The sequence below is a fragment of the Callithrix jacchus genome, chromosome 1 (assembly GCF_049354715.1).
Source record: "Callithrix jacchus isolate 240 chromosome 1, calJac240_pri, whole genome shotgun sequence".
NCBI classification, from domain to species: domain Eukaryota; kingdom Metazoa; phylum Chordata; class Mammalia; order Primates; family Cebidae; genus Callithrix; species Callithrix jacchus.
Window position 1 is genome coordinate 37,632,773 of NC_133502.1, and position 26,175 is coordinate 37,658,947.

The 26,175-nt window shown below is 38.3% G+C and overlaps 2 protein-coding genes and 1 long non-coding RNA gene across 24 annotated transcripts in view; 1 reads left to right on the top strand and 2 right to left on the bottom strand.

The window, feature by feature from the left end:
* Positions 1-2,701, bottom strand: part of SLAIN1 (SLAIN motif family member 1) — a 64,949-nt gene extending 62,248 nt beyond the window's left edge. For 4 of the 7 annotated variants that reach the window (XM_035295655.3, XM_008979839.5, XM_078340777.1 and 1 more), the window contains exon 1: positions 1,852-2,701. In XM_035295655.3, coding sequence (XP_035151546.1) covers positions 1,852-2,474 — 623 coding nt within the window. In that variant the 5' untranslated portion in view covers positions 2,475-2,701. Of the gene's footprint in view, positions 1-1,331; positions 1,738-1,851 lie in introns of those variants that run through there. The other 3 variants (XM_035295673.3, XM_035295668.3, XM_035295661.3) reach the window with 2 other exon arrangements.
* Positions 2,702-2,814: 113 nt separating this feature from the next.
* On the top strand, positions 2,815-3,757 carry LOC144578151 (uncharacterized). Its single transcript, XR_013523404.1, has 2 exons — positions 2,815-3,043; positions 3,425-3,757. It is a non-coding gene; the product is annotated as an uncharacterized LOC144578151 (long non-coding RNA).
* Positions 3,758-19,587: 15,830 nt separating this feature from the next.
* The window catches only part of SCEL (sciellin), a 114,557-nt gene continuing 107,969 nt past the window's right edge, over positions 19,588-26,175 (bottom strand). For 8 of the 16 annotated variants that reach the window (XM_035295756.3, XM_035295738.3, XM_035295751.3 and 5 more), the window contains 2 exons: positions 24,963-25,065; positions 19,588-23,559 (listed from right to left, as the gene is read on the bottom strand). In XM_035295756.3, the coding sequence (XP_035151647.3) occupies positions 23,543-23,559; positions 24,963-25,065 (120 nt within the window). In that variant the 3' untranslated portion in view covers positions 19,588-23,542. The remainder of the gene's footprint in view (positions 23,560-24,962; positions 25,066-26,175) is intronic. The other 8 variants (XM_035295733.3, XM_017970751.4, XM_035295707.3 and 5 more) reach the window with 1 other exon arrangement.

A 26,175-nucleotide genomic window follows, 5' to 3' on the forward strand; every position in this document is an offset into this window, starting at 1 on the left:
CAATATAGTAGCAATAGCAGGATGCTAACTAAATGTGATAAAGTCCATTCAAAAGAAGAAAAGTTATTAATATATTAGATTACTAATCTAATAGTTATAATCAATATCACAATTTTAAAGTGCAAATATTTTAAGCATTAAACTGATCCCATGTATCTCCCCATCAAAAATACAAACAAGTTTTCTTCCACTGTTTACATACATATCATCAGAAAAGGCTGAGTAGGAACTAAATCAACCTAAAATAATTTGAAAATGGTATAAGGGCTGAGAGTTATTAGTGAAATCTAAGGACCATCATGAAAGCATTTCCTAGTACCACATTCAGGCTGAAACTGAGATTACAATACACCCTGGGCTTTACAGAAATAAGGGTCCAGCTTTGAAAAAATGCCTTAAAGTTCCAGAAAGTGATGAGTTGATTTTTTTTACACCTTGAGCTACCTGCGCAGCTGCCAAAAAGTATTACGGTGGATGATGAATACACCTCTGAAAGGCTTATTATAGCTCCATATATTTTGAGTATTGAATCAAACCAATTAACTAATGTACTTTATAGTTAGAGCTCTCATATGATAGGGTGTAAGGGAAAAAGAACACTGCAGTTCCCAACAGGAAACCAGTAAGGATCTCTATTTCCCATTCACTTCCATGCAATCATGCAACAGAGACACAAAGAAAATAATGAAAACCGAGCTTGGAAAAACAGAAAGGGTCCTATATAAAAAGGACCTAAAGTAAAGGAAGACTACAACTATTCTTCAAGCCTCTGCAATGTGGAGGTGAATGCTGCTCATTTTCCTTGCAGGAACCCAAGCTCCACCTTATCTGAAACATATCCCATATGTGTGGTGTCCACAGAAAACGGGAACTAACCAAAAGAAATCAGTCATGAAATGACTATTCCCCCATGAGCAAGCAGCAAGAAAAATACATCATAAAGGAATTGGATGCCTCCCCCTAAAGTTACTCATTCATGGAAAGTAGACAGTGCTAACCAGATGTCAACCGAACACAGCTGTCAGTCTGGTTTTCTGATAACCAAACTAAAAAAGTTTCTAGGAAATAAGAAAATAAGGCTTCTCTAATCTCGCGTTTCTTCTACAGTTTAATTTTAAAAATAGAAACCAAGGAACTGTCTAGGTAAAAAAGTGCCTTCCACCTGTTCATTCCACTCCGTGAAAAGTACTTTGTATTGGCACTGTTATTTATGGGAAAGCGAGTGAGGTCACCCTATTTTAAAAAGCAAGCCAGTTTCTGAAAATAGGATTTCAATGAAAATGCAGCGCAAAATGGCACACTACTGAAAAATTCAAACTGCAAGAACGAACCTCTCTTTAAAGAGATCCATCATTACACGGCTTCCGATGCCACCAGAGGAGGAAGAGCATGCAAATACCGTCCAGCGTTCGTTTAAAAGGAAAAAACAGTAACAGTCGCAGACAGAGGCCAACTCCTACCATACCCCGTCATCTCCCGAAAAAAAAAAAAAAACCTGGGGAAAAGAGCAGCACTGAGCAAAAAGACAAGATGACATGGATTTTGCACTTAATGCTACGCGGAGCTGGGAACCCAACAATCGGCAAAAAGCAGAACCCAAGGCAGATGAGGGGGCCGATTCATCTGCAGTCGAAGCGATTAGAAAACAGGTTTCTGCCTTCATGAGAAGCCTCATCGTGGGAAGTGTCACCGCCTGGCTCGACACCTGCTGGGTCAGCCCCAGCCTCTGGAAACCGCGGCGAGTTACTCAGGCGGCCGCAAGAGGACCCCAGTTAGTCCCCCGCCCCCAGGCCCGGGCGCCCGCAGCCTCCGAGGTCTGAGTCTCAGGGAGGGAGCGGAGCCAGGCAGTACCAGGTGTAGTCGTCCTCGTCCCGCCAGGCGGCTAAGCTCTCCAGATCCAGCGGTTCCACCTCTTCCAGCAGCGTTGGGGGCGGCGAGGGCGTCGCTGCAGCTCCCCCCGGCGGCGTCCCCGCGCCCCCCGGCTCCGGCCCGCCACCGCCGGGGCCGAAGAAGCCCGCCGCGGGCTTGAAGTAGACGAAGGGCGCCTCGGGTGGCTGCGCCAGGCTGCAGAGCAGGGTGGGCGCGGGGCTAGGCAGGCAGAAGGTGCCCGGGAACGCGGGGCTGGAGCCGCCGCCGCTGCCGCTGCCGCCTCCGCCCCCCGCGCCCAGAGCCAGCCCGAGCCCCAGGCCACCTGAGGCTGCGGCGGTGGCCGTGGCGGCCGGGGGGCTCCGAGGACCCAACGGGCTGCAGGCCCCGGCGGGGGGCGGCGCGGCGGGCGGTGGCGGCGGCAACAGCAGCAGGTGCGGGGCGGCGGCCGCGCTGGCCGCGCGGCTCCGCAACTGCTCGTTCTGCTTCTCCAGCTTGCGCACCAGCTCCTGCAGCTTCTTCACCTCCAGCTCCGCGTTCACCACCGGCCCGGAACCCGCTCCGGAGCTGACCCCCGCGGAGGCGCATTTCACCTGCTCCGCCATCATCGTGGGGCCGGAGGGCGCCGCGGCCGCCAGGGAGTGAGCGCCGCCGCGCCGGCTCCTCGGGCCACGGCAAGGCTACGGCTCCTTCCCTGCCGCCCCGGCCTGAGGGGCCGACCACGCGCGGGCTGAGGCCGAGCCGGCGGTTAGCATCAGCACCGGGCCCTCGCCTCCGGCCGCAGCAGCCGCCGCCGAGCTGCTCTGCACATGCTCAGTGCGTCCCTCCAGTCCCCTGGGCGTCGCGGAGACTCCGGGTTTTAGCCGCGGCCCCGGGGTGGGGCGGGGCGAGGGCTCCGAAGGGGCGGGGCAGGGGGGAGGAGACCGTGGGGAAGCCCACTCAGTGGGCGGGGCCGTCAGCGCGGGCAGGGGCCGGGGAGCCGCACCCACCCTCGCTGCCTAATCCCAGGTGTCTGATTGGACCTGGTCTGAACTTTCCCGCCACAGGCACCTCCTCCGGCCGCAGTAGGGACTGCAAACCGCGCGGGTCTCTGAGCCAGGTGTCGGGGTAGGAGGTTCCCAAAGAAGCAGCTGCAAGGGCTGGTCCTCAGAACCAGGAGTACACCCCAGGCTCACTGGTTGGTTCCCTTCCCAGAGCTCTGCTAGGCTCCATGGCAGCACTTAATACCCACTGGCTAACGAAACCTATAGAAAACTCAAAGGCCGGAGATCGTTATTCTAAAAACCGAAAAGTAAATACGGGGAACAGAAGGCCTTTGGGACGACGCCACTCGTGTACCAATTGCTAATAGAGAAACAAAATGGTGGGAGAAAAGAGGCCAAGGAGAAAGAGAAAGAACTCCCTGTCTCTAAGAAGGAGAGTGGCCAGCTGCTAAGGAGACAATTGTTCACTTAAGTATTTATTCTAAAATAGTCAGATTTGGGCTCTTACCACCATTGTTTGCCACAATAAAAGAACTGCTTTTTTTTTTTTTTTTTTTTTTTTTTTTTTTTTTCAGAGAATTCTACGTAGATTCACTCATTCTCCAAACAAAAGATCTTTGAGCACCTACTCTGTGCCAGGAACCATTCTAAGAGCTCGTGGGTGATGCGGGCAGTGAGTGCAACAGGCAAAAATGGTTATGGGGAGAAATATGAATAAAATTGTATAGTGCTCCTTCTGTTAAATAATTTATGAGCTATTAAAGTCAGACTTGCCCGGGGAAAAGCAGAAAACAGAAAACGTCAGAATTCTACCCAACGCCCTTTACTCTCACCTGCTAACCTGCTGTTTCTTACCACTTGGAAACCATAAGTAAATTTTCTTTTTATTTTGTAAAAGGCTTTAAGCAGAAGGCTTCAAGTTTTGTTCCGTGAATACTGACTTAGCATTTTGAGTGTTTAGCACAGCCAGAGAAAACCCTGAGATTATATTATGAGAAAAATCGACACCACTGGTTTTCATCCTCAGATGACATACTATCTAGTGAAAGTCCTTGCTAGGAACTTTACATACCAATCTTTGTGACAATGTGACAATATACCTCGTTTCTCTGGAACTGCTAACACATTGTATCTATTGGTTTCAGATACGGTTTTGTGTCTTCCTGCTCAGAAACACTTGTATCTTCTCAGTTGTTAATCCACATCTCTAGTCTGTGTGCAGGGAGGATGTTCTGCATTTAACATGCTTGGTGAGAGCTTCCATAAATTAGATAAATATGTGTGATGACTACCCTTAATCATCCCTGTGTCCCAGCTTGCCAGCCCACCATCTAACCACCTGTATCACCCATCCCTTTTCCAAGTTTCGGTCTATCTTTACGATTTTTTTGGTTATCACCAAAACGTGGAGAAGTGGAGTAATACTACTGAAAGTCCTAAGTAAAGAATCTATTGAAGGATTTTTCCCCGCATGCTCAGTGGCAGATGCGAGTAGCAGTATCCCTGAAACACAAAGAAAGGGAGACGACAGACACAATGAGAACAAAGAGCTGCTAGGTCCCACACTAGCGAAAGAAATTGGGAATAGGCATATAATAGTGAAGACAAGAATTAAGATGTAAAGTAAGGCAGTCATTTTACTGCACAATTTATATACACTCTCAAGAAGGAGAAAAACAGACAGCCCTCTCCTCCTTCATTTACCCAGTATGGTCTATATACATCCAATGATCAGTAGTCAAGCTTTAGAACTCTGTTTTCTAAATAATAATTTTCATAAAAATCTTTGTTCTTTAAAAAGAAACCATGCATTGAAATTTAGACATAGAAAAGAGATGAAACATTGTGTTACAATTCTAGTCTGCATTGTTCTTCTGAAAAGGCAAATTTGCCCTTTTCCTACCTGTTTTAAAAGTGTGAAATTATGCAGGCCCAAAGAAATTTTAAATCATGTTTTTGCTTTCTCTTAATGCCCCTCTCCTTTCCCCTTCTGTGAATTGCATATGTACACACAGTAGAGACACTCAAAATGCACACTGATTTCAAGTTGGTAACCCCAGGATGCCAGTCTCTTTAACGTATAATTAAAGAGGTTGATGGTGTCAAGGTTTTAATTAAGCAGTCTTGATTTTTTATTTTGATGCAAATTAGTAAGCTCTGTGTTTTGAAAGAAATTGCATGCTGTAGTTGCTCCATTGTAATTTTTTTAATTTTAAATATGTAGGTGATTTCAGAGGTCTACAAAGTAGATACGAAAAATGAAAGTACATGTCTCATTTAAAAGTTTATGCTTTAAGCATACATTTCATACACCATAAGGTAATGTGAAACATCCACATCTCACACATTCAAAACTGGATAAAGAAATGCATATTTCTCTCTATTCATTACACTTCAGAACTACCATCACTCTAGTGAATTTTAAGAGATAATATCAACTTACTTTAATTTGTATTTTTCACATATATTTCTAATAGTATCTATAAACAATAAATAGACCCAGCAACAGAATCACAAAAGCAGCATAGGTTTTTCTTGAGTATATAAAAGTAATTATCCAAGGAAATCTAGAAACAGAGCATTACTATCCCAGTTTTACAGATGAGCTTCCAAGGTTATGTTACTTGCCCAAGTCAGTCATGAGAATGATGATTCTTAGCAGTTGCTAGTGGGCCAGAGTAAAATTTCTCCTAGAGTAAGATTCATATGTTTAAAGTTTGCAATCAGTGCAGATGGCATACCCTAATATGAGCACTACATCAAGTTTATAAATCCAATTATTGCAAGAAAAGAAAATCACCAAATCTGTTAAACTAAGATCAAAGATCCCCAACTGTGTTTCCAAGTTGATTTGAACCACAATGTTTGAGTGATTCTTATGCCTCTTAATGGAGATTCCTGTTTGTACATACAGAATAGACTTGAACACTGCAGGTTTCATTGCCTAGCACAGTGTCTAGCACATGACAAAAAAATACTCCCCTTTTTAATTCAGATGGAGTCTGGCTCTGTCACCTAGGCTGGAGTGCAGTGGCGCAATTTCAGCTCACTACACCCTCCACCTCCCCAGCCCCCACCCCCCGCACCCCCCTCCGTGTTCAAGCAATTGATTCTCCTACCTCAGCCTCCCAAGTAGCTAGGACTACAGGGGTGTGCCACTATGCCTGGCTAATTTTTTGTAGTTTTAGTAGAGATGGTGTTTCACTGTGTTATCCAGGATGGTCTTGATCTCCTGCCCTAGTGATCCACCTGCCTCAGCCTCCTAAAGTGCTGGGATTACAGGAGTGAGCCACCAAGCCAGACCCAAAAATTTTTAAAGGATAAATGGATCAATAAATAAATCCCTAGTTCTAGCTGGAATTTAGACAAAAACATAATTAGTTATTTCCAAAAACCTCATTTATCATATGGGAACAGCATGGAAAGATGAGGCTTTTTGCAAATCCCATAATAATCAATTATTTTACATCTGACCCAATTAAAAACCAGGAAAATACTTCTGCACTTAATGTGTTACATTTTAATGTAGAGAGATCATGCAAAGAGAAAACAGAAATACAAGAAGTCAGAATTTATTTTAAAAAAAAAATCCCTGTTTGAGTTCCTCGGTTCTAACCCCACCTAACTCTACTACTCATATTCATGCCCAAAACCCACAGAATTATACCCTATAAAGGCACATGTGGTGGTAATTATAATAACAATAATAGTAATAATAATCATTCTGTTGATTTGTCAAGCTATACCTGTAAGAGCCCCTTTAAATAAGCACTCATATATGTCTATTATTTTCAGGTGCTAGATGAGTTTTAAGAAGTAAGATCATGTCTCCACCATCAAGACCTTATCTAGTTGGAGAAAGAAGCATACAAAAACTAACTATAATGCAAAAATTAGTGTTATGTATCATGACGAAAATATAAATAAACAGCATAGGGAGTGGTCAGGAAGAAGCAATTTTGACTAAACATTTTGGGAAGGCTTCAAGTAGAAAGTAAACATTATTTCAACCAGTCACTGAGGCATGTGTCTGTAGTCCCAGGTACTCAGGAGGCTGAGAAAGAAGGATTTCTGGAGCCCAGGAATTCAAGGGGAACATAGTGATATTTCATTCCTAAAAGAGAGAGAGAGAGAGACAGAGAGAGGAAGAAAGGGAGGCAGGTAAGAGGGGGGATGAGAGGGAAAGAAAGAAAGAAAGACAGAGAGAGAAAAGAAAGAAAGAGAAAGAGAGAAAGAGCGAGAAAGAGAAAAAGAAAGATAAGAAAGAGAAAGGAAGAAAGGGAGGGAGGGAGGGGAATCCATTATCTTACTTGGTTCTCCTCATCAAGCTGTGAGGTGAGGCATCAGGGCAAGTATTGTGATATTCATTTATCAGTTCTCATGGGATGAAAACTAGCATATAGTACCCAGCTCTAATTCGTAATCAATATCCTTTCCTCTGTGGTCAATTTGTTTTGTTTTTATGAAAAGCTCACATATGTACTACTGCCATTAGAGAGAAACTTTCTACAATTTGTCTTATAAACTGTCTGCTTACTAAATTCCAGGAATTGTCCTAAACCCTTTACATTTATTAAGCTATTTAATTGTCAAATAACTCTTTGAGATGATTTTATTCTCATTTTATAAGTGAGAAAACTGAGGCACAGAGAGGTCAAACAATTTGCCCAAAGTTACCCAGCCATAAGTGGCAGAGCCAGGATTTAAAGCTAAGCAGTCTGACTTTAGAGTTCAAGCTCCTAAACTGTAGTCTCTCATTTTAGGTCTTAAGCAGTACCAAGCAGAGTATTCCGCTCTGGTCTTTGTGGCTTTTAAATAAAAACTATTGACTAATGCAAAATCAGTCAATGGAATGCCTTGAACAAAGTCTGATTCATTAACAGGCAAATATTACTGGAACTTTAAAGGTCACCAAGCACAGATTAGAAAACAGTAAGCTTCCAAGATCAACAAAGTTCCCAGTGCTTGTACAACATTTTTGACAGTACAATGACTATTCATTCAGTGTGCATTTCTGAGCAGATGACTAAAGCAGCATAAATTATCGCTGTCCTATTTTGCATTTCTAGCCATTTGGATTTTTCAAATGTCAATTCCACTCTTAAGAACAATCTAAATAAACAATGCCACAACCTATATCAAACCCAAACAGATCCAATACTGGTTTGGGAAATGATTTAAAGTTAAAAAAAAAAAAAAAAGAAACTTTTTTCAAAATCTGAAACTTTTTTACCCAAAGCAAATAGACATTTTTGAACAAGATTTGCTCTTAAAAATAAGTGCCGATGATTACTTAAACTTTGAAAAATAATATCAAATGTAAAAGCACTTTTAGTTTTTGAAATTTAACTTTACAGAGAAGAATGAATTTGGTATAATTTGAATCTAGCTGGAACAAATACGTTTTAGAGTAGATATCCAATGTGATAGAAGGATAGATTTATCTTAAATCTATTTATTTATACAGAATTATTTATTTTCTTGTTTTCCTCAAATGCTTCTCTCATCATAAAAGTCAATGTGGCAGATTTTTTTCTTTAATTGAAAATGGTTAGTGTTCTTTGATAATTTACAGAGCTTTTATAAACCTCCTCTGGAAAAAAAAATTGCACTCACACCTGAATGTTACAAACAAAAGCTAGAAATCATTTGAAAGTCTGTGTGACATGGCAGAGCAACAAGCCCTCCTGATAGTGAGTTCTTTTGTTCTCATAACAGAATCTGACACAGGTGCAAGGACATGACTCTTGTAAATTGCAATGGAAGGCAGCATAGAGAAAAGAGTGCACCATTCTCTTTACTAAATCATCACATTCTAGAAGTTATAATTCAGTTTCAGAGAAGTTGCTGCAAGTTTATTCAAAACAAACCTTCAGTGAGTGCATCTTCATAGTCTGTGCACAAAATTAATTTTCAGAAAAGAGTAACAATGATATTATAGAGCAGTGATCTGTATTTCAACTATAATATCTTGTCCTGGATCCTTCACAGAAACAATGATTAAAATCTTGTAGGAGAAAGATTGGGTCATTGTGATTATAGATATGCTTTTGTTATCTTCAGGAATATTTTTGTTTATTTTCAGAAAGGAAGATATGTGTCAATTATAGAATATGAAAGCTGTGATTGTCTTCAAATTAAAATGCAAAAAGTTCAAAGATGAAATGTTCTGGTAACTAAGTGATGGTCATATTGGTAGGATAAGGGAGAATTAAGATAGAGGACAGTTTTTCAGTTTTGTAACCAGCTAAATGCCTGTTTTCAGACACTGGGGTTTACTTGATGGTATTTATAAGCAATTTGTTTTTTTATTTTTTTATTTTTTTTTCTATAGGCAATTTGTATTAGTTCATGGAAAACTGTGTCTGAAAGCTCTCAAATACTACTAGAAGACTGGAGACAGAAAAAAAATAACAGGCTATAATCAGTAAATAAATTGCTAACTTAAAAAAAAATCTATGCTGCTGGAGAAATGCCTGGGCAAGGGGCAGAGCAACCACTGCTGCACAAGGTCTCAGGCACAGGAACAGAGAGTGACCTGCCACCAAGGTCAGATGAACAGGAATGAGACCTGCCTCTCCCTCACTCTCTAGACACAGTCGGGCTCACTTTCCTTTCCCTACCAATGGAGCCAGTTGGGACATTAGTCACATGCAGTCTGCCTTCAGTCCTCAAGGCCATCCTAAGCTAATACTCACCATCTAGACCAAAACCATGCCTCTCAGGCAAATCTCCCTCTGCTCTGGTCCTATGAAGAGGGGGTGCCCAATTCCAGTGCCCATGGCTGGAGCCCACACTTCACTCATCTCTCAGTTCTGGCTGTGGGATCCCTCCTCTGCTTGCAACCCAGAACTCCAATATCCAGACTGAGACTGTCTTATGGCAACAGCTGCCACAGCTGCTAAAGACCAGGATCCTGCACAGCTTGCTATGAGCTAGCATCAAGAATAGCACTGTCCTGTTAGTGCCCAGGCCTGGGATGATGCTTGGGAGGCTCCCCAGGGCCATTTCTTCTCAGTTTCCTGGCTTCTCCCCATGTTAGACATAGAGGTTAGGAGGGTCAAGGTCCTCTCCCATGGCCAGGGTTGCACAGTTCTCCAGTGGAGAGATGGATCACAGAGAAACACTCACTTACCCTTTCCTGTATTGGGAATTCACTCACAGTTTTTAACCAGACCCCACCATGCAGACTGCCTGCTCACCTCTTTCCCAGTATTTGAATTTGTCTTCTGCATTTCTGTTCAATTCCCGTGCTTCTTCTTGAATGAAAGTTCACAGTATTAATCTCTACACACTATTTTGCTTCTTCCAAGTGGGTGAGGCATGCTAGAAAAGCCTCTACTCTACCATCTTGGAAAAACAAAAACAAAACTCTGTAATGTATTTTCTGACAGCTGATGTCTTTCATCAACTCTGCAAATTCTCAGTTTTTTATCTCAGTGCTTGTTGTGTCTGCCTTTTTCTCCATTCTTTTCTGCGGTGGTGAGAGAGTGGGTGAAATTTTGTGGTTGTGTCTGTGTTTATTCACTCACTTGTTTATTCACATCTATCTTTATATCAGTCTATCTTTAAATCTCTTAATTAATCTTTCAAATTTGTTTCCTCTTATTCTCTATGCTAAATTCTCTGTGAATTCATTGGTACTACCCCTCAATCTATTTGCATTACTTTGATAACCCCAGTTTAGAGTTTCTCCGGTCTACTGAGTTGTAAAAATTATTTTTGTATGATTTCCCCTGTGCCCTTGAATTATGCTATCACTTTACATGTTCTAAAGTATTTTTTAAATGACACTTTTATTTTTATCTAAAATTATTACATTTCCCAAAGTTTGATTTTACTTTCTGTCTTTCTTGGTGTTAATTTTAAATATTGCCTTTTAGGTCCACCTTGAATTGGTGCCATTTTTCTCTTAGCTCTCTTCTCCTCTCTGTTTAGAGTTTTTGTGGTTGCCTCAGCCCAGCCCCTAGGACTCATAGTCCAAACCCAGATCTTTTTCTAATGGCTCAGGGGTCTTATTCCACCATGATATTGGGATAGTTTGGCGCTAGATAGCATGTTGAGTAGGCTTGGTCTTGAAGATTGAGTCCATCCTGCTGCATTTTATAGTAATCTGATTCTTATAAGTTATACCTCTGGCCAGCAACTGGCAACAGCTTTTATTTTTCTGCCTTTCTTCCTGGGGTAGGAGAAAAAGAAAGGAGGAAGGAGAGTGACTTGCCACTCCACCCTGCTTCTCTCTGGACCTGGGAACTCTTCTTCACTGCTTCTGATACTGAGAATGGAAATCCAGGGGCTTCAATCCAACATTTCTCTTAAGTTACTCATTCACAAAGTGTATTATCCTATTTTATTTATTTATTTATTTTCAAGATGGGGTCTTGCTCTTTCGCCAGGATGGAGTAGAGTGGCACCATCTCAGCTCACTGCAACCTCCACATCCTGGGCTCAAGTGATTCTTCTGCCTCAGCCTCCCAAGTAGCTGGGATTACAGGTGAGCACCACCATGTCCAGATAATTTTGGAATTTTTAGTAGAGACGGGGTTTCAGCATGTTGGCCAGGATGGTCTCAATCTCTTGACCTCATGATCTGCCAGTCTCAGCCTCCCAAAGCGCTGGAATTACAGGCGTGAGCCACCATACCCAGCCTATTTATTTTATTTTATTCTTTGCTCCCTTGTTTGAACATGGGATCTGTGAGTGATTCAAAGTGTAAACTTTGAATGCCATTTTGACAGGAAGTCTACATTATTTTATTACCTATTTTTAAACAAACTAAACATTGCATCCTAATCCCACTCCTCTTAATGGCATTAAGAGGTTAATGCTGAACTGAAGCTGTAACATGGGGAGAAAGCACACACTCACACCATACACTACTTAATCAGCACGCCTCATCCTCACTCAAATAAGAGGGAGCTACAATGGCTTTAAACTTCTCCCTCTTATACAAAAATAAAAAGATAAATTACATGAGACATTTTTCTCATGAAAGAAAGATGACATTTTTTCACATTCACTCAGGGATAGTGATTTGATGTCCTGTATCAGTTTGGAAGAGTGAATTGGGCAGTGGTCACCTCTTGCCTCTCTGCTACTTCCTCCTAGAAGTTGCATGTAGCCTCATGATTCTTGTATCCACATACTGGTCATCAGCTAAGAAAAGCCTATAAGAATGAAGCATTGGTTTATCCTCCTCCCCACAAAAAACAAAACCCAATGTTTAATATGAATTGTAATGGATTTTGAAATCTAAGATAAATGATACTTTAAAAATAAACAGCTTGGAATAATTCTTGTGATGTTGTTCTCCCTTTTTTGGCAAAGAATGAAATTGAGAAGATGAAGGAGGTTTACATTTGGACTTGTTTTAAATTTTAAGAAGCTGTTCTTTTAAATTTACCATCTGTTACTTCAATACTTCTAAGTGTCTATGGTAACTGTTCAGGGATACCAGGCAGAACCATGGTGTAATTGGGTATGGCTTGACCCCTACTGTGCCTTTCTCATGGAAGGAGACCAACTCATTGTGAGTCTCATCACATTACAAGAGCATTTCCCTGAAAATATGTTAGCCTTCTGGTTAATGCACAGCAGAGACAAGAATTAGTTATAGATATTTTTGTAAGCCATTTGAATTACAGGGTGCTAATCTGAGAAGAAAATTCTACCATCCTTCTGAGGTGAACCTCCACACAAACTATAGTATTTTAACATTATATGCTAGATCTTAAATAACACCAAGTAAATATGTTTAAGCCATGCAATTAGTCTTTGATTAAGAAAGAATGATCCGTATTGCCAGTTTGCAGATTCCATTGTTTTCCTGAGATGCTTTTGAGTTGAAGAAATTACAAGAAATACATTGGGTTTATTAAAACTTTTACTTTAAGTTCAAGGGTACATGTGCAGGATGGACAAGTTTGTTGCATAGGTAAATGTGTGTCATGGTAGTTTGTTAAATACGGATTATTTCATCATCCAGGTATTAAGTATCCATTAGTTATTTTTCCTGATCCCTTCCTCCACCTCCCTCCTCCCACCCTCCACCTTCAGATAAGCACCAGTGTATGTCATTCTTCTCTATGTGCCCATGTGTTATTTAGGTCTCCCTTATAAGGGAGAACATGCTGTATTTGGTTTTCTGTTCCTGTGTTAGTTTGCTAAGGTTAATGACCTCCAGTTCCATCCATGTCTCTGAAAAAGACATGATCTCATTCTTTTTTATGGTTGCATAATATTCCACAGTGTATATGTACCACATTTTCTTTATCCAGCCTATAATTGATGGGCATTTAGGTTGATTCCATGTCTTCACTATTGTGAATAGTGCTGCAGTGAACACACATGTGCACGTGTCTTTTAAAAAAATTTTTTCCATAGACTGTTGGGGTACAGGTGGTATTTGGTTACATGAGTAAGTTCTTTAGTGGTGATTTGTGAGATTTTGGTTCACCCAACACCTAAGCAGTATACATTTCACCCTATTTGCAGTATTTTATTCCTCATCCCCATTTTTTTCCCCAAGTCCCCAAAGTCCATCCTATCATTCTTATGCCTTTGCATTCTCCTAGCTTAACTCTCACATATCAGTGAGAACATATGATGTTTGGTTTTTCATTCCTGTGTTACTTCACTTAGAATAATAATCTCCAATCTCATCCAAGTTGCTGCATATGCTATTAATTCATTCATTTTCATGGTTGAGTAGTAGTCATATATATATATATATATATATACCATAGTTTGTTTATCCACTCATTGATTGATGGGCATTTGGGTTGGTTCTACAATTTTCCAATTGCACATTGTACTGCTATAAACGTGTGTGTGCAAGTATCTTTTTCATATAATGACTTCCTTTCCTCTGGGTAGATACCCGGTAGTGGGATTGCTGGATCAAATGGTAGTTCTCCTTTTAATTCTTTAAGGAATATCTACAGTTTTCTATAAGGGCTGTATCAGTTTACATTTTCACCAGCAGTGTAGAAATGTTTCCTGAGCACTGCATCCATGCCAACATTTACTGTTTTTTGATTTTTTGATTATGGCCATACTTGAAGGAGTAAGGTGGTATTTCCTTAACCAGCATTTCCTTAATCAGTATGCCTCATTCTCACTCAAAGAAGAAGAGGATCATTAGTGATATTGATCAACCCAATAGCAGTGACTAATCCTGGTGAGTAGATTATGGGTCTTTAAATATTCCACCAAAGGAACAGTGTTCTTGAAAAAATAAAAGGGGCTTATTAGAGATATAAGGTCAAATATTAACGAGATGAGCCTGAAAGTTATTATCAACAACTAGTAGAATTATGTCAGAAGGACAGAGGAGCCAGCTTGAATAAGCTCCCAATTGTCCAGAAATGGGACCATTTAAGTATGAATAAGAACAACTGTCATGGATTGAAACACATAAAATATATTTATGTCCATCGTTCAAAATGGGACAAAGATAGCAGAAAGAGAAACTGGCAGCAAAATAAATAAATAAAATAAATAACAATTAAAAAATTATAAAAATGATACTTAAGTACATAAATCACGTTTGGAGAATACTAAAGCTTTTACGTATGATTTTAAAAACTGATGAAGAGTAATGCTCTTATTCTGCCTTTTCTATAAAAATTCGAGTTGCAAAATTATTTTGAAGAAAAGTATCTTTTCATAGATGCATTTGGCTAATAAATGAGAAGCAAAAAATAAAATGAGAACAGCACATTTAGTAATATCTAAGGAATTGCTAATCTCACAAAATGATAGGTAGATATTATGCGCCTCTGATGAAAGTACCCATTATCACTGATGAAGTAGTCTCCACACATATACCACCACCACCACCACCAAATATGAATTTGATCACATCTCAAGACATGGAAATACAGGGGCTAAGATACATGTGTGAAACCAAACAAAAAATACAATCAGCAATAACCCTGTAAGACAAATGACCCAACTTCCTTCTGCTCCTTTTTTTTTTCTTCCTCCTTCTCCTCCTCCTCCACTCATCCTCCTTCTTCCACAACAACCACAATATTGCAAGAGGGAAAAAAAGATGGAGGAGGAAACTATATAGGGTAAGACATGACATATCAACAATGTGTAGTGATTGAATCATAATTCAAATAAACTTAAGGAAAAAACATTTATAGCATAAATGAAATGTGAAATGTAAGCACTACCTGAATATTTGAGGGGATTAAGGAAATATAGTTAATTAAAGAGATATACTGTGCCCTGTTCTAAAAATATATAGATAGTAAGTGTACTGTGGTAAACGTATGTATTAACTGCCATTCTGTCAGTTAAGTGGTGGTAGGGTAGGGAAGTGAGAGTAGAGGGTGGGAAAGAAAGGTTTGTTGTTTTCTTTAGCCAGATAATAAATTATAAAGTGTATTTTAAATGTCGTTTTAATTCATCTTGAAGCATCTATATGAACAGCTTAGCAAATGAATTGGTGACCTGTTAAGGCATAAAGATCGTTGAATAAGTTTCTCTCCATCTCATTTTTCTCTACTAAAGAAAGTATGTTAAAAGTCCACAGTGGCCAGGCATTATGGCCCATGCCTGTAATCTTGGAACTTTGGGAGGCTGAGGCAGGCAGATTGCTTGAGCTCAGGAATTCAAGATCAGCCTGAGCAACATGGGAAAACCCCACTTCAATTTTTAAAAAATACAAAAATTAACCAGGCATGGTGGTGCACACCTGTAGTCCCAGCTACCTGGAGGATGAGGCAGGAAGGTCCCTTGAGCATGGGAGGTTAGGACTGCAGTAAGCCGAGTTTAAGCTGCTGCACTCCAGCCTGGGTGACAGAGTGAGACCCTGTCTCAAAAAAAAAAAAAAGAAAAGAAAAGTTTATAATGAATTCAAGCATCTCCACATATATTAGAATTGACAGATGTCTCAATACCTTATGAAAAAGTTACATATATATATATATCCATATGTCTGTATTTTAGAATTTTATGTTTGCTAAAATTTACTAGAACGTTTGGATTTTTCCCTTTTCTCCCCTACATTAGCCATCCAGTATTGAGTTAAAAGAAAACCATAAGAATAAAAAATAATAAAGAAAGAAAAAAAGAATCTGAGACTAAATATTTTGATCATGATGCATTTTCATTTTTCTTCCTGTGCTATATGTTTCCTTTGCCATATTAAAATATCATGGAATTAGACACTTCACCAGTATATTTTTTTAGCATTTGTTGAACAATTCTGCCTTCACTTAATGATTGTTAAAATTTTTCTCAGATTGTAACATCTCTAAAATGTTGAGATATTAGACCCAGAAACACAGGTATGTAAAGTGCCTGAAACACAGTTAGTGCCCAGTGAGTAGAGTTACAATGATGTCAAAACATTATTAATATGGGTGTACCTTTGATTTTCCCCCTTTTCCTACTCATGAAAGAAAATCTGCATTGACAAGCCCAACTTCCCACCTCCACTCACCTCTTACATGCCAAATATAATTTTTTGCTTAATTTAAGCCTAAACCGGTCGATTAAATAATGTGAAGAGAAAAAGCAGAGAAGGCTGGGGGCCTTTGGGGACAGGGTGTTGGACCTGAAGATGAGAGAAGTAGAAGAGGAAAGGGGATTTTAATAAGAGTGGATGTCAAGTATGTATTTGAACCCCCTTGACTGTCCTTTGAGAGGCACTTATAAAAGATGGAATTCTTTTTAATTATGTTTCGAGAGTCAAACTACACTTCTTAATTGTAGCAGTGTTATGGGACTGAACCCTGAGAATGTCTGGATTTGCAAAACTTACATTATTGACATGAAAGTTGTGTAAAAAAAGATTAACGTTGCTCAAACAGAGGTTTGGCCTTGCCCTAGACTCCTGGGAGATCACTTCTAAGGCCTTGGAATGTCCTACTTGCTAAGTGTGTCTTTCTTTACCTGGGGGCTTTGGACCATGGCAGATATTTTATGCTAACAATATGATTTATGGTGAGGACTTTGGACCACACAGTATCAGCTCTACCTCTGGAGAGGCTGGAGACTAAGGTCAGCCATGCGAGTGGTCAGCCATGTACACAAGACAAAATTCCAGTGAAAACTCTGGACACCAAGGCTTAGATGAGCTTCCCTGGTTGCCCCTACTCAGAGGATATTGTCACACATCATTTTTGGCAGAAACAGATGCTGTCCACACAACCCCACTGAGAGAGAACAACTGAAGCTCAACACTTAGTGTCTCCTGAACACTGCCCTGTCCTCCTCTTCCCTTGGTTTATGTTAATCTGTATCCTTTACCTGTAATAACTGTGAATATGACAGCTTTCCTGAGTTTTCTTGGGGGACCTCTCAAACTGATAGTTGTGTCAGAACTGAAGGTGGTCTTAGAGATCCTGGAACTCGGAAGTTGATGTCAGAAATGAGGGTGGTCTCAGGGACCAACAAACTTTGCAGAAGTGCATTTGTGAATACATTTCTACACACAAACATAAGATAAATACAGTTATGGAAAAGCCTAAAAGCAAAAAGGGGAGCCACATTTAGAGGAGAACAAGTCTAGAATTGTAAACCAGCAAGCTATATGTCCAGAGAAAAATACTAGAATAAATAATCAAAATAGCAAATATGGAAAATAGCATAACTTTTAAAGGAGGACTTAAATCCTGATTTAATGTATTCTTTACTGTAGTGATAAGTATGGTAAATTGAAGGTATGTATATAATGGGTAGAAAGCATATCAGCTTTAGTAAAATTTTTATTTAGTTCCCAGGTTTAATACTTTAAAGCATCTTATGTTAACAGGCTCCAAGAAGACTATAAATTTAACTAATTCAATAGTGACATATGCAGAGTACAAGAAGTAACTCACAAGGGAAGAAATCTATACAAATGCACGCTAGGACAGGACTTACTTTGCAAACGTAAGACATAAAATTGATCCAGACAAATAAAAACCACAAGTTAAGTAGGAGTTAGCAGTGTGTCACTGTAATTCTAAAAGTTAATAAAATACTGCATTATCCAAATAAGAGAATGACATATAAGGCTTAGTCTGTCACTGTATTCTATTCTAGTGAGATAATTCTTAGATTATCATATTCATTTTAAAATCCCATATACAGTGAAAGAAACTTAAGCATATTGGGTTCCAATCTTAGCTTTGCCACTAACAAACTGGCTATCTCATGGAAGCGATCAGAGGTTGGCCTTGCCCTAGACCCCTGGGAGATCAATTCTAAACCCTTAGCTAGGTGTGGCTGTTTACCTGGGAGAGTCAGGTCCCCAAGTCTCTTCATCACCAGAGCATTAAAATTAAAAACATCAGGCCAGAATCACACTAAAATTACCACCCAGATCTTAAATTCTTTGTTCAACAGGAAAAAAACATTATTAAAAATCATTGGGGGGATCAAATCAGAGTATCTTTGTATGCAAAGAGATGTTTCACAGGAGGCTATGGGCTATGGGCTACCACCTGCTGATGAGCTATCACAGGGGCCAGGTCAGAGGCCCTGACTCACAGGAACCTATAGCTGAGACTACTATCAGTTCCCACGGCCTTTCTTTAGTTATAAAACCCTCACGTTAGCAGGCATGTGGCTAGAAACTACATTTCACAACCTCCCTTGGAGTTAGGTGTGAAATGGGATATAAGTGGCCAACTAGATATGAGTGAGAAGAAGAGCGTAGCTTCTTCATCCCATCCATTCTTTTTCTCTTCTCTTTAAGGCAGTTAGAGCTGGTGAGCCAGGGTTATTTTGTTTTGTTTTGTTTTGTTTCTTTTTTGAGACACAGTCTCACTCTGGCACCCAGGCTGCAGTGCACTGGTGGGGTCTTGTCCTACTGCAACCTCAGACTCCTGAGTTCAAGCAATGTCCCACCTCAGCCTGCCAAGTAGCTGGGACTACAGGCACGCACCACCACACCTGGCTAATTTTTGTATTTTTTGTAGAGATGACGTTTTGCTCTGTTGTCCAGGCTAGTCTTCAACTCCTGGCCTCAAGAAGTCCACCCGCCTTAGCCTCCTGAAGTGCTGGGATTACAGGCATGAGCCACCACACCCAGCCTTCAGATTTCATCATGAGAAACTAGTGGACAGCAGTGCAACATGTGCTTGGGACACTTTCCTGGGTTTTCAAGTGAGAAATATATTTTTAAACATTCCTATCTTGTTTGAGCCATTGTATTTTAGAGGTTTTTGTTATAGTCACTTATCTCTGCCCTAACTGATATAGAGACTGGTCCTAGGAATCAGGTGCTATCAAACAGAAACCAAAACACATCCTAATAGTTAATTGTTTTTGTAATAGGAACGAAGTAAATATTGAAAGCTTAAAGTTTGTTGACTCTTCTTATGCCATGGCAAAATATTTGACAAAGTTCTCAGTTGCCTTAGCTCTCTATGAAGTCCATGCTAGAAAAAGTGATTGGGAAAACCTAGAAAATGAGTATATTTTGGCGTTTCTTACTGAATGCTACAGCTCATATGCTTGTGTCCTTCCAAAATTCATAGGTCGAAAACCTATTCTCCGATGTGATGGTATTCAGAGGTGGGGCCTTTGGGAGGTCATTGGATCATGAAGGTGGGGCCCTCTTGAACAAAATGGTGCCCTCATAAAAGAGGCTCCCGAGGGCTTGCTTTGTTTTTCTACCATGTGAGGGCACAGCAAGAAGATGCCATCTTTGAACCAGAAAGTAGGAGCACACCAGAAGCCAGATCTGCTGGCACCTGGATCTTAGACTTTGCTTTCAAAACTCTAAGAAATAACATTTTTTTGTTGATAAGCTACCCAGTTTATTGTATTTTGCTATCACAGCTAAAATGGACAAAGATGCTGCATTTACCATGAGAGAGATGAAGTAAAGCAGAATTTAGTCAGTTTGCAGGCAGAGATGCTTACATGTTACAGTTCAGCCCTATCTGAGACCTGTAATCAAAATTGATAATTATACAGCATTTCATTCAAATGTTATAGAATACACATTCTTTTCATCAGCACATGGAGCATTCTACAGAATAGACTATATCTACATCTAAAACCATATTATTTCAATAGATTTTGGAAAACATTCCATAAAATTCAACATCCCTTTATGAAACGCTATAGAAGGGAAGATATCTTAAGATATCTCCTGTCAGCCCACAGCTAACATCATTCTGAATGGGAAAAAAATTAAAAGCCTTTTCTCTAAGATCTAGATCAAGGCAAAGACATCCATGTTTACCACTTTCATTCATCATAGTACTAGAAGTCCTGGCCAGAGCAATTGGGCAAGAAAAAGAAAAAAAAGGACATCCAAATTGAACAGGAAGATGTCAAATTAGCCTTGTTCACAGATTACAAGATCTTATATTTAAAAAATCCTGATGACTTAACCAAAAAGTGGGTAGAACTGATAAATGAATTCAGTAAAGTTGCAAGATGCAAAATCAACATACAAAAAAATCACTGACATTCATATACACCAACAGCAAACATACGAAAAAGAAATCAAGAAAATAATTCCAGTTACAATAATGACAAAGAATATAAAATATGTATGAATTAACCAAAGAAGTGAAAGATCTGTTACAAGGAAAACTATAAAACATTGGTAAAAGAAATAGAAGAGGACACAAGTCTCTAGCTATGAGTTACCCAAGTACACCTTTCTTCCTACACACAGAACACTCTTCAAGGAGACATCTCTGAATCCCATTCAATTACCCATTCAGCTAACAAGCTAGAAATGCTGGTTGACCCTTAGTGCTCTCTGTTAGGTGATGATATGACTTCTTCCAATCCAGAGATCTATAGACTGAAAAATGACCTCAGGTGTTCCACCCACCTTGGCTTCCCACCACTCCCAGCTGGAAGGGATACTTACTAAGCAAGACAAAGGTCCAGTAAATAAGGGTTGAAATGGTGCCCCAATTTGTGTTATAATAAATTCAGCATGCAATTTCAAAGTACATACAAAATATTCAAAAACTCTTATGCATCTAATGAAAGATATCATCTAAGAACCGGGTAAGAAGCAGGAATAGATTCTTAGAGTCGTGTGATGTTTAAGTTGGTGGCAACATTCAAAAGTCAGTATTTAAAACTCCATAGTTTAAACAGTAGGGAATGGGTCCAAGAGGGAATGTGTGGCTTACTCAAGTTATACACATATTTATAGGTGGCTCTGGGAACTGTTGAGCACTGTGGAATAGCTGTAAGTTTAACAGCAATTTATTTACATTTTATCAAAATAATCAGCAAATTCAGTAGTACAAAAAAAATCAACATCCTTGTTAGTTTGCCATGTTGTAGACCCAACAGTCACTTGTTTTGGTAGAGCTCTTTATCAGGCTGAATGTTCCAAATGCTCACAATTTTCTATCACAGTAAACAAGTCAGGGAATACACAATAGTGAGAGCTGGACCATCTTATCACTCATATATAATAAATTGAGTGACTGCAATCAAACCATTAAGATATATATATAACTTCTTGGAATAAAATCTTATTTCTTAGCCTTATTAAAAGAGAGAATATAATTTTATACTATACTATTTCTGAGATTATTATACATCTTTGACTTTTTTTTAAGAAGGATATTGTCATGATGAAGGTATTCATTCTCTTTCAGAGACATCTTTTTATTGATGATAGAATTCAGGACCTGGTATCCCTAGATTTAGGCAATTGTGCCCAGGAAAAGTGTGCCAATCATAACATAATAGCCTGCAAAAAATGAGATCTTGTCAGTTGTTTCAGGAGTCTGTCACTCCTAGAGTGAGAATAAACCCAGACTTAATGAAGTGATCTTGATGAATCAGACATAATGAAGGATCTTGATGAATCAGAAGCCCTTCTTTCTCCACTTCACGTCCATTCCATCTTTACAACAGCTTTTGGTTTGATTTACTACATTATTGTAGGAGACAAGAATCATTAAACAGCTATAGAGAAATGAGATGTGTGTTCCTTTTAGGTTTTTATGCTTTTAAAATGATATTCAGATGATTTTAATTACTACAAAAGCATTGAGATGTTAATATACTTTATATGAAAGGGAGGGATACTATTTCATCCATCCTTTTCTGCAGCCAATTTCAACTCTGAGAAAATTATTTCTTTTGATCACTCTGATAGCATGTAATAAAAGAACAATAAAACATGTGGCTCAATTACCACTGCTTCTCATCAAGCATGAATTAATGAATATAAAATCATTATTAATTATTTTTCCTGGCTCCCTCTTCACAGGACAACAATTATACATTGCTGTATTTTGATAAGCATTTTGTGTTTAACACTTTGTGAACCACGCTGTAAGAGGAACAGATGCATGAAATTACTACACAGGAGAATAATCCTTTGATTGTATTAACATTTGGAAAACACATGATAATCTTTTAATCTCCCTAGTTTCTAGCTGTTTTCCACAACTGCCTTAAAACTTCTCTAGAATTCCGCCCCCACTTTAATGTTCCACACATCTTTTTTCTAGAAACAATTTCTATCTGCACATAAAATAGTTTAGAAGTTCAGTTTCTCACTGTTAATAATACTAGTTCCTCACATAATTATTACATGTTCAATTTCTTCAGCAAAGTTCCTTAAAAATAAAATCTATAGCTTGAGCAGTTAAAAATGTTACACAGTGCAACAGAATATAATAGATTATGATCACTATAATTGACAAAATCAATGTTAGTGAATTATATTTACAAACACTTCACATAAAGATTCTATGTAACTGATAGTTCATTTTATTTTTATAAGCCTTTTGTAAATATAGTGCTATGTAATATGAGTATATATAACATGCTAAAGAACATATCTTTTTAATCCATAACCATTACTTCTAATAGATTATGTGTATACCCAGATTTTTGAGATGCATACAAAGAAAATTTAACAAATGATAACATGTAAGGTATACATGTCATATGATTTTATCTATTACCCATAAATCTGTTTCTGTTTTTAAAATGATGTTCAAACACTTTGTCTGATATTAAACAATGACACTAAAGTTAAATTGTTGTTATGTCTTATCTAGTTCAATAGGCTTAACAAACACATATGTATATATGTTTCCAAAGAGCACAAACTAAAACCTGCTTTATTTGGGAATTTGGGAAGCAAAAGGGACCTTAGACATCATTTTATCCAATCTCCTTTATGTTACAAATAATAGCACAGAGATCTGGAAAGTTTAGTGATTTTTAAGGTCCAAAACCTTTTTATGTTAACATTTTTCTGTCAAACTGTATGAAAAAAATGCTGGTAGTATTTGTTTTACAGATGAAGGAAGCATATCTTGCTTCCTTGTCAGTTCTTCAGGATGTCAACAATGTCTATGAACCTGAATTCTTAGAGAAATAAAGGTGAGGAAATGAGAAACTTGGCTTTAATGGAAACCACCACTCACAGCCAACATACGGAGTGTGAATGGACCTGACTGGAGTGATAATGCTCTCTGCTTATCAGAAGCATCATTCCTTTGACATTGGTAACTGGAGCCATTTGAAATTTTTATTGCTAATGCTAGCCAGAGATCAGATGCCTCTTTTTATGTGTGTGATCTTATTGAAAATAATTAGATTACTTATACAATAGCAGAATTGTTAATTTTATATGAGGTGATCTTCAATGTGAAAGCTTTTCTAGATTATATACTATTAAGATAAAACTTGCAACTTTTAATTCCTTAATGAGAACTTTTCATCTTGATTTCCATGTGCCAGAGTTATGAAATCCACTTTGCTGAAAAAGAATAAAAAAAAAAAGGGTAGATGAGCAAATTCAGTACAAAAACAAGCTCATCATTAAGATTCACAATTATTAACCCACAGGGTAGTGGTGAATTAAAGATTCCACTTTTTCGTCCACTTCTGAAATAATCACTGTGGCTTTTGGTCATACTGTGTTTTATGAGATGTCCGAGAGTCATCTCTTGACAACTTGTATGTACTATAAAACATGCAATGCCTAGGGAGTACATATAGGGAGGAAGACACAAAACTTCTGAGTCTTTTGTTAATCACACTCCCTAAGCCACATCATGAACTCCTGGGAGAATAAAAATTTTAGAGCTACCACCATGCACATCAAGACCCATGACATCACATTAGATCATCATAAGATTGCTAAATCAGAAAGAAAATTGAATATGAGAACTCTCTGGGGGAAGCAGAAAATAGAAGGCAAATCTGAGTATAATTAGGTTTGCTCTTGTAATTGATTCTGCAGCTTGATGGAACATGGGTTTCTGATATTTTTTTCAGAGCATTTTCTAGATGTAGTCTGCCAGTTGCTCATTAATATCACACATTTGTCATTAAATTCCATACTTTGGATCTCCCATAGGAATCCCAAGTGTTCCTCTTTCATTCATTATATCAACAAGACAGCAGGAAAAAAGTGTCTTTCACATAGTACTGTTGACCTTTTCAATATCATTTTGGTTATTTTATTTACTAACTACCGAATCTAAAAGTAAAATGTAAATAGTAGTTTTTAAAAACAAGTCAAGTTTCACAGGACTTAATTTTGCTAATTTGCCTACAATGAGCAACATCTCTTAAATTAGCTTTTAAACCTTTCATACGTAGTTTATAGAAAATGTTAGTTAAAAACACAGGTCCTCAATATCCTTTTCTCACATTATATATGCTAATTAAGAGTGCAATTTATAGTAACATTCATCTTAAATGGATAAAAAAACTTAAAGGCTATATATTTATGGAATTACACAGAATTTAAAGGTAATATTCAAAAGCATTTAATGCAATAACCAAATTAGATTAAAAATTATACAGTATTGAAGTGTAAGCATAAAGGTCATTTATAAACATGGACTTCAGTTTAAACAATTATGTGAGTAGACAATATCTTTTTACATTTGGGGAAAAAAGGAAAATTTTCTAAAATAAATTACCTTTTCGTTTAGTTGTATCTAAATCTAATCTGATATCAGAAGACAATATAAAAGTTGACTGATTTCATACCATTAAACAAAATACTACCATAGTATAAATATCTGCAGCTGAATTCTTAAATATAATTAATAAAATATATTACTTTATCAAAATACATCATTTTAAATGATACCAAATGCTTGTTAACATTAACAAAAGTGATCAATGTTTACAGAGTGTAATGCTTACCCATAATTTTAGAGTAGCAAGGTTCACAGTGTATTGTCTGTCTATAAATCCAAATACTGTCACCCGCTTGTAGATTTTCCAAAGGCCGCTTGCATATTTCACACTAAAGAAAAAAAAATAAGTTAAGTTTTTATTGTAAATGAAATATTGATTTGTAGAGAAACAGACATAGAAAAGTCCTTTCGGTTCATTCAGGACTGTCTTTCACAGCAATGCTCAGATGGAGACTCAAGAGAAAACACGGTGTGATGAAGAGTGTACCTGTATATAATCCAAGTGCTGAACTTTTCAAATAAATTCTCACATCATCTCTCTGCCATTGAGGTAGTTTTAAGGGCTGTCTACCACTGGATTTTTCTACGTCACTCACAGTGGAGCAGATATAAATGCCCCAAAATTGTTTATGCCAAGGACAAGATGATGAAATATCTCAAGCGAAAATGCAAAGCTGCATTTATTGTTTGCTAACTTAAGGGAGAGCTAATCATGCTGTCCAGGCACACAATCTCATGAGCAAAATAAACTGCTGATCTGACTGGGTTTGAGAAAAAGTTTATTTTAAGTAGTACTGGTTAGAGGTAGGAAAGGCTGACCTCTGCTTTATATCTGTCCACTGCTGATTGGCTGACTTCCAAGCATGAGGCTGTCACTGATTGGTTGGCTTTCAGAAGCAAATTCATTGAAGCAAACAGTTGTTGATTAATTGAACATGTCTAAACCAGTCAATGTGGCTCGCTATTGCTATGGCTAGAGAACAATCAGTATTTTTCTAAGAGTGTGAAGATGTTTGTTTTTATTCTCGGTAATATTTTATTGAAATTACATTAAAAATAGAAATAAATGATCTAAAATATAACAAACGAAAATATTTACCAAAAGTGATGATGAGGAGAATATTCTTGTTTTACATTTTTCTGTGTAGTAATTTTAAATAAAAAGCTACAGACTAAATTTTGTTTAATTGGATATATTTCATAACTAAAAGCAACATCATGTTCTCATAACTAATTATACAACCTGCAGATTGTTTTTTATATAGGATCCCATATATTATGCTCTAAAATTGAAATGTTTTGCTCAAAATGAGTTACTATATTTCTGACTGCTATGTGTCACCGTTTGAAGGTAATTGTAATAGAAGCAATCAATTGACAAAGTATTTCATTCTTTGAGTAGATTTGATAAATTGTATCAACTGTAGAATATTGCACTA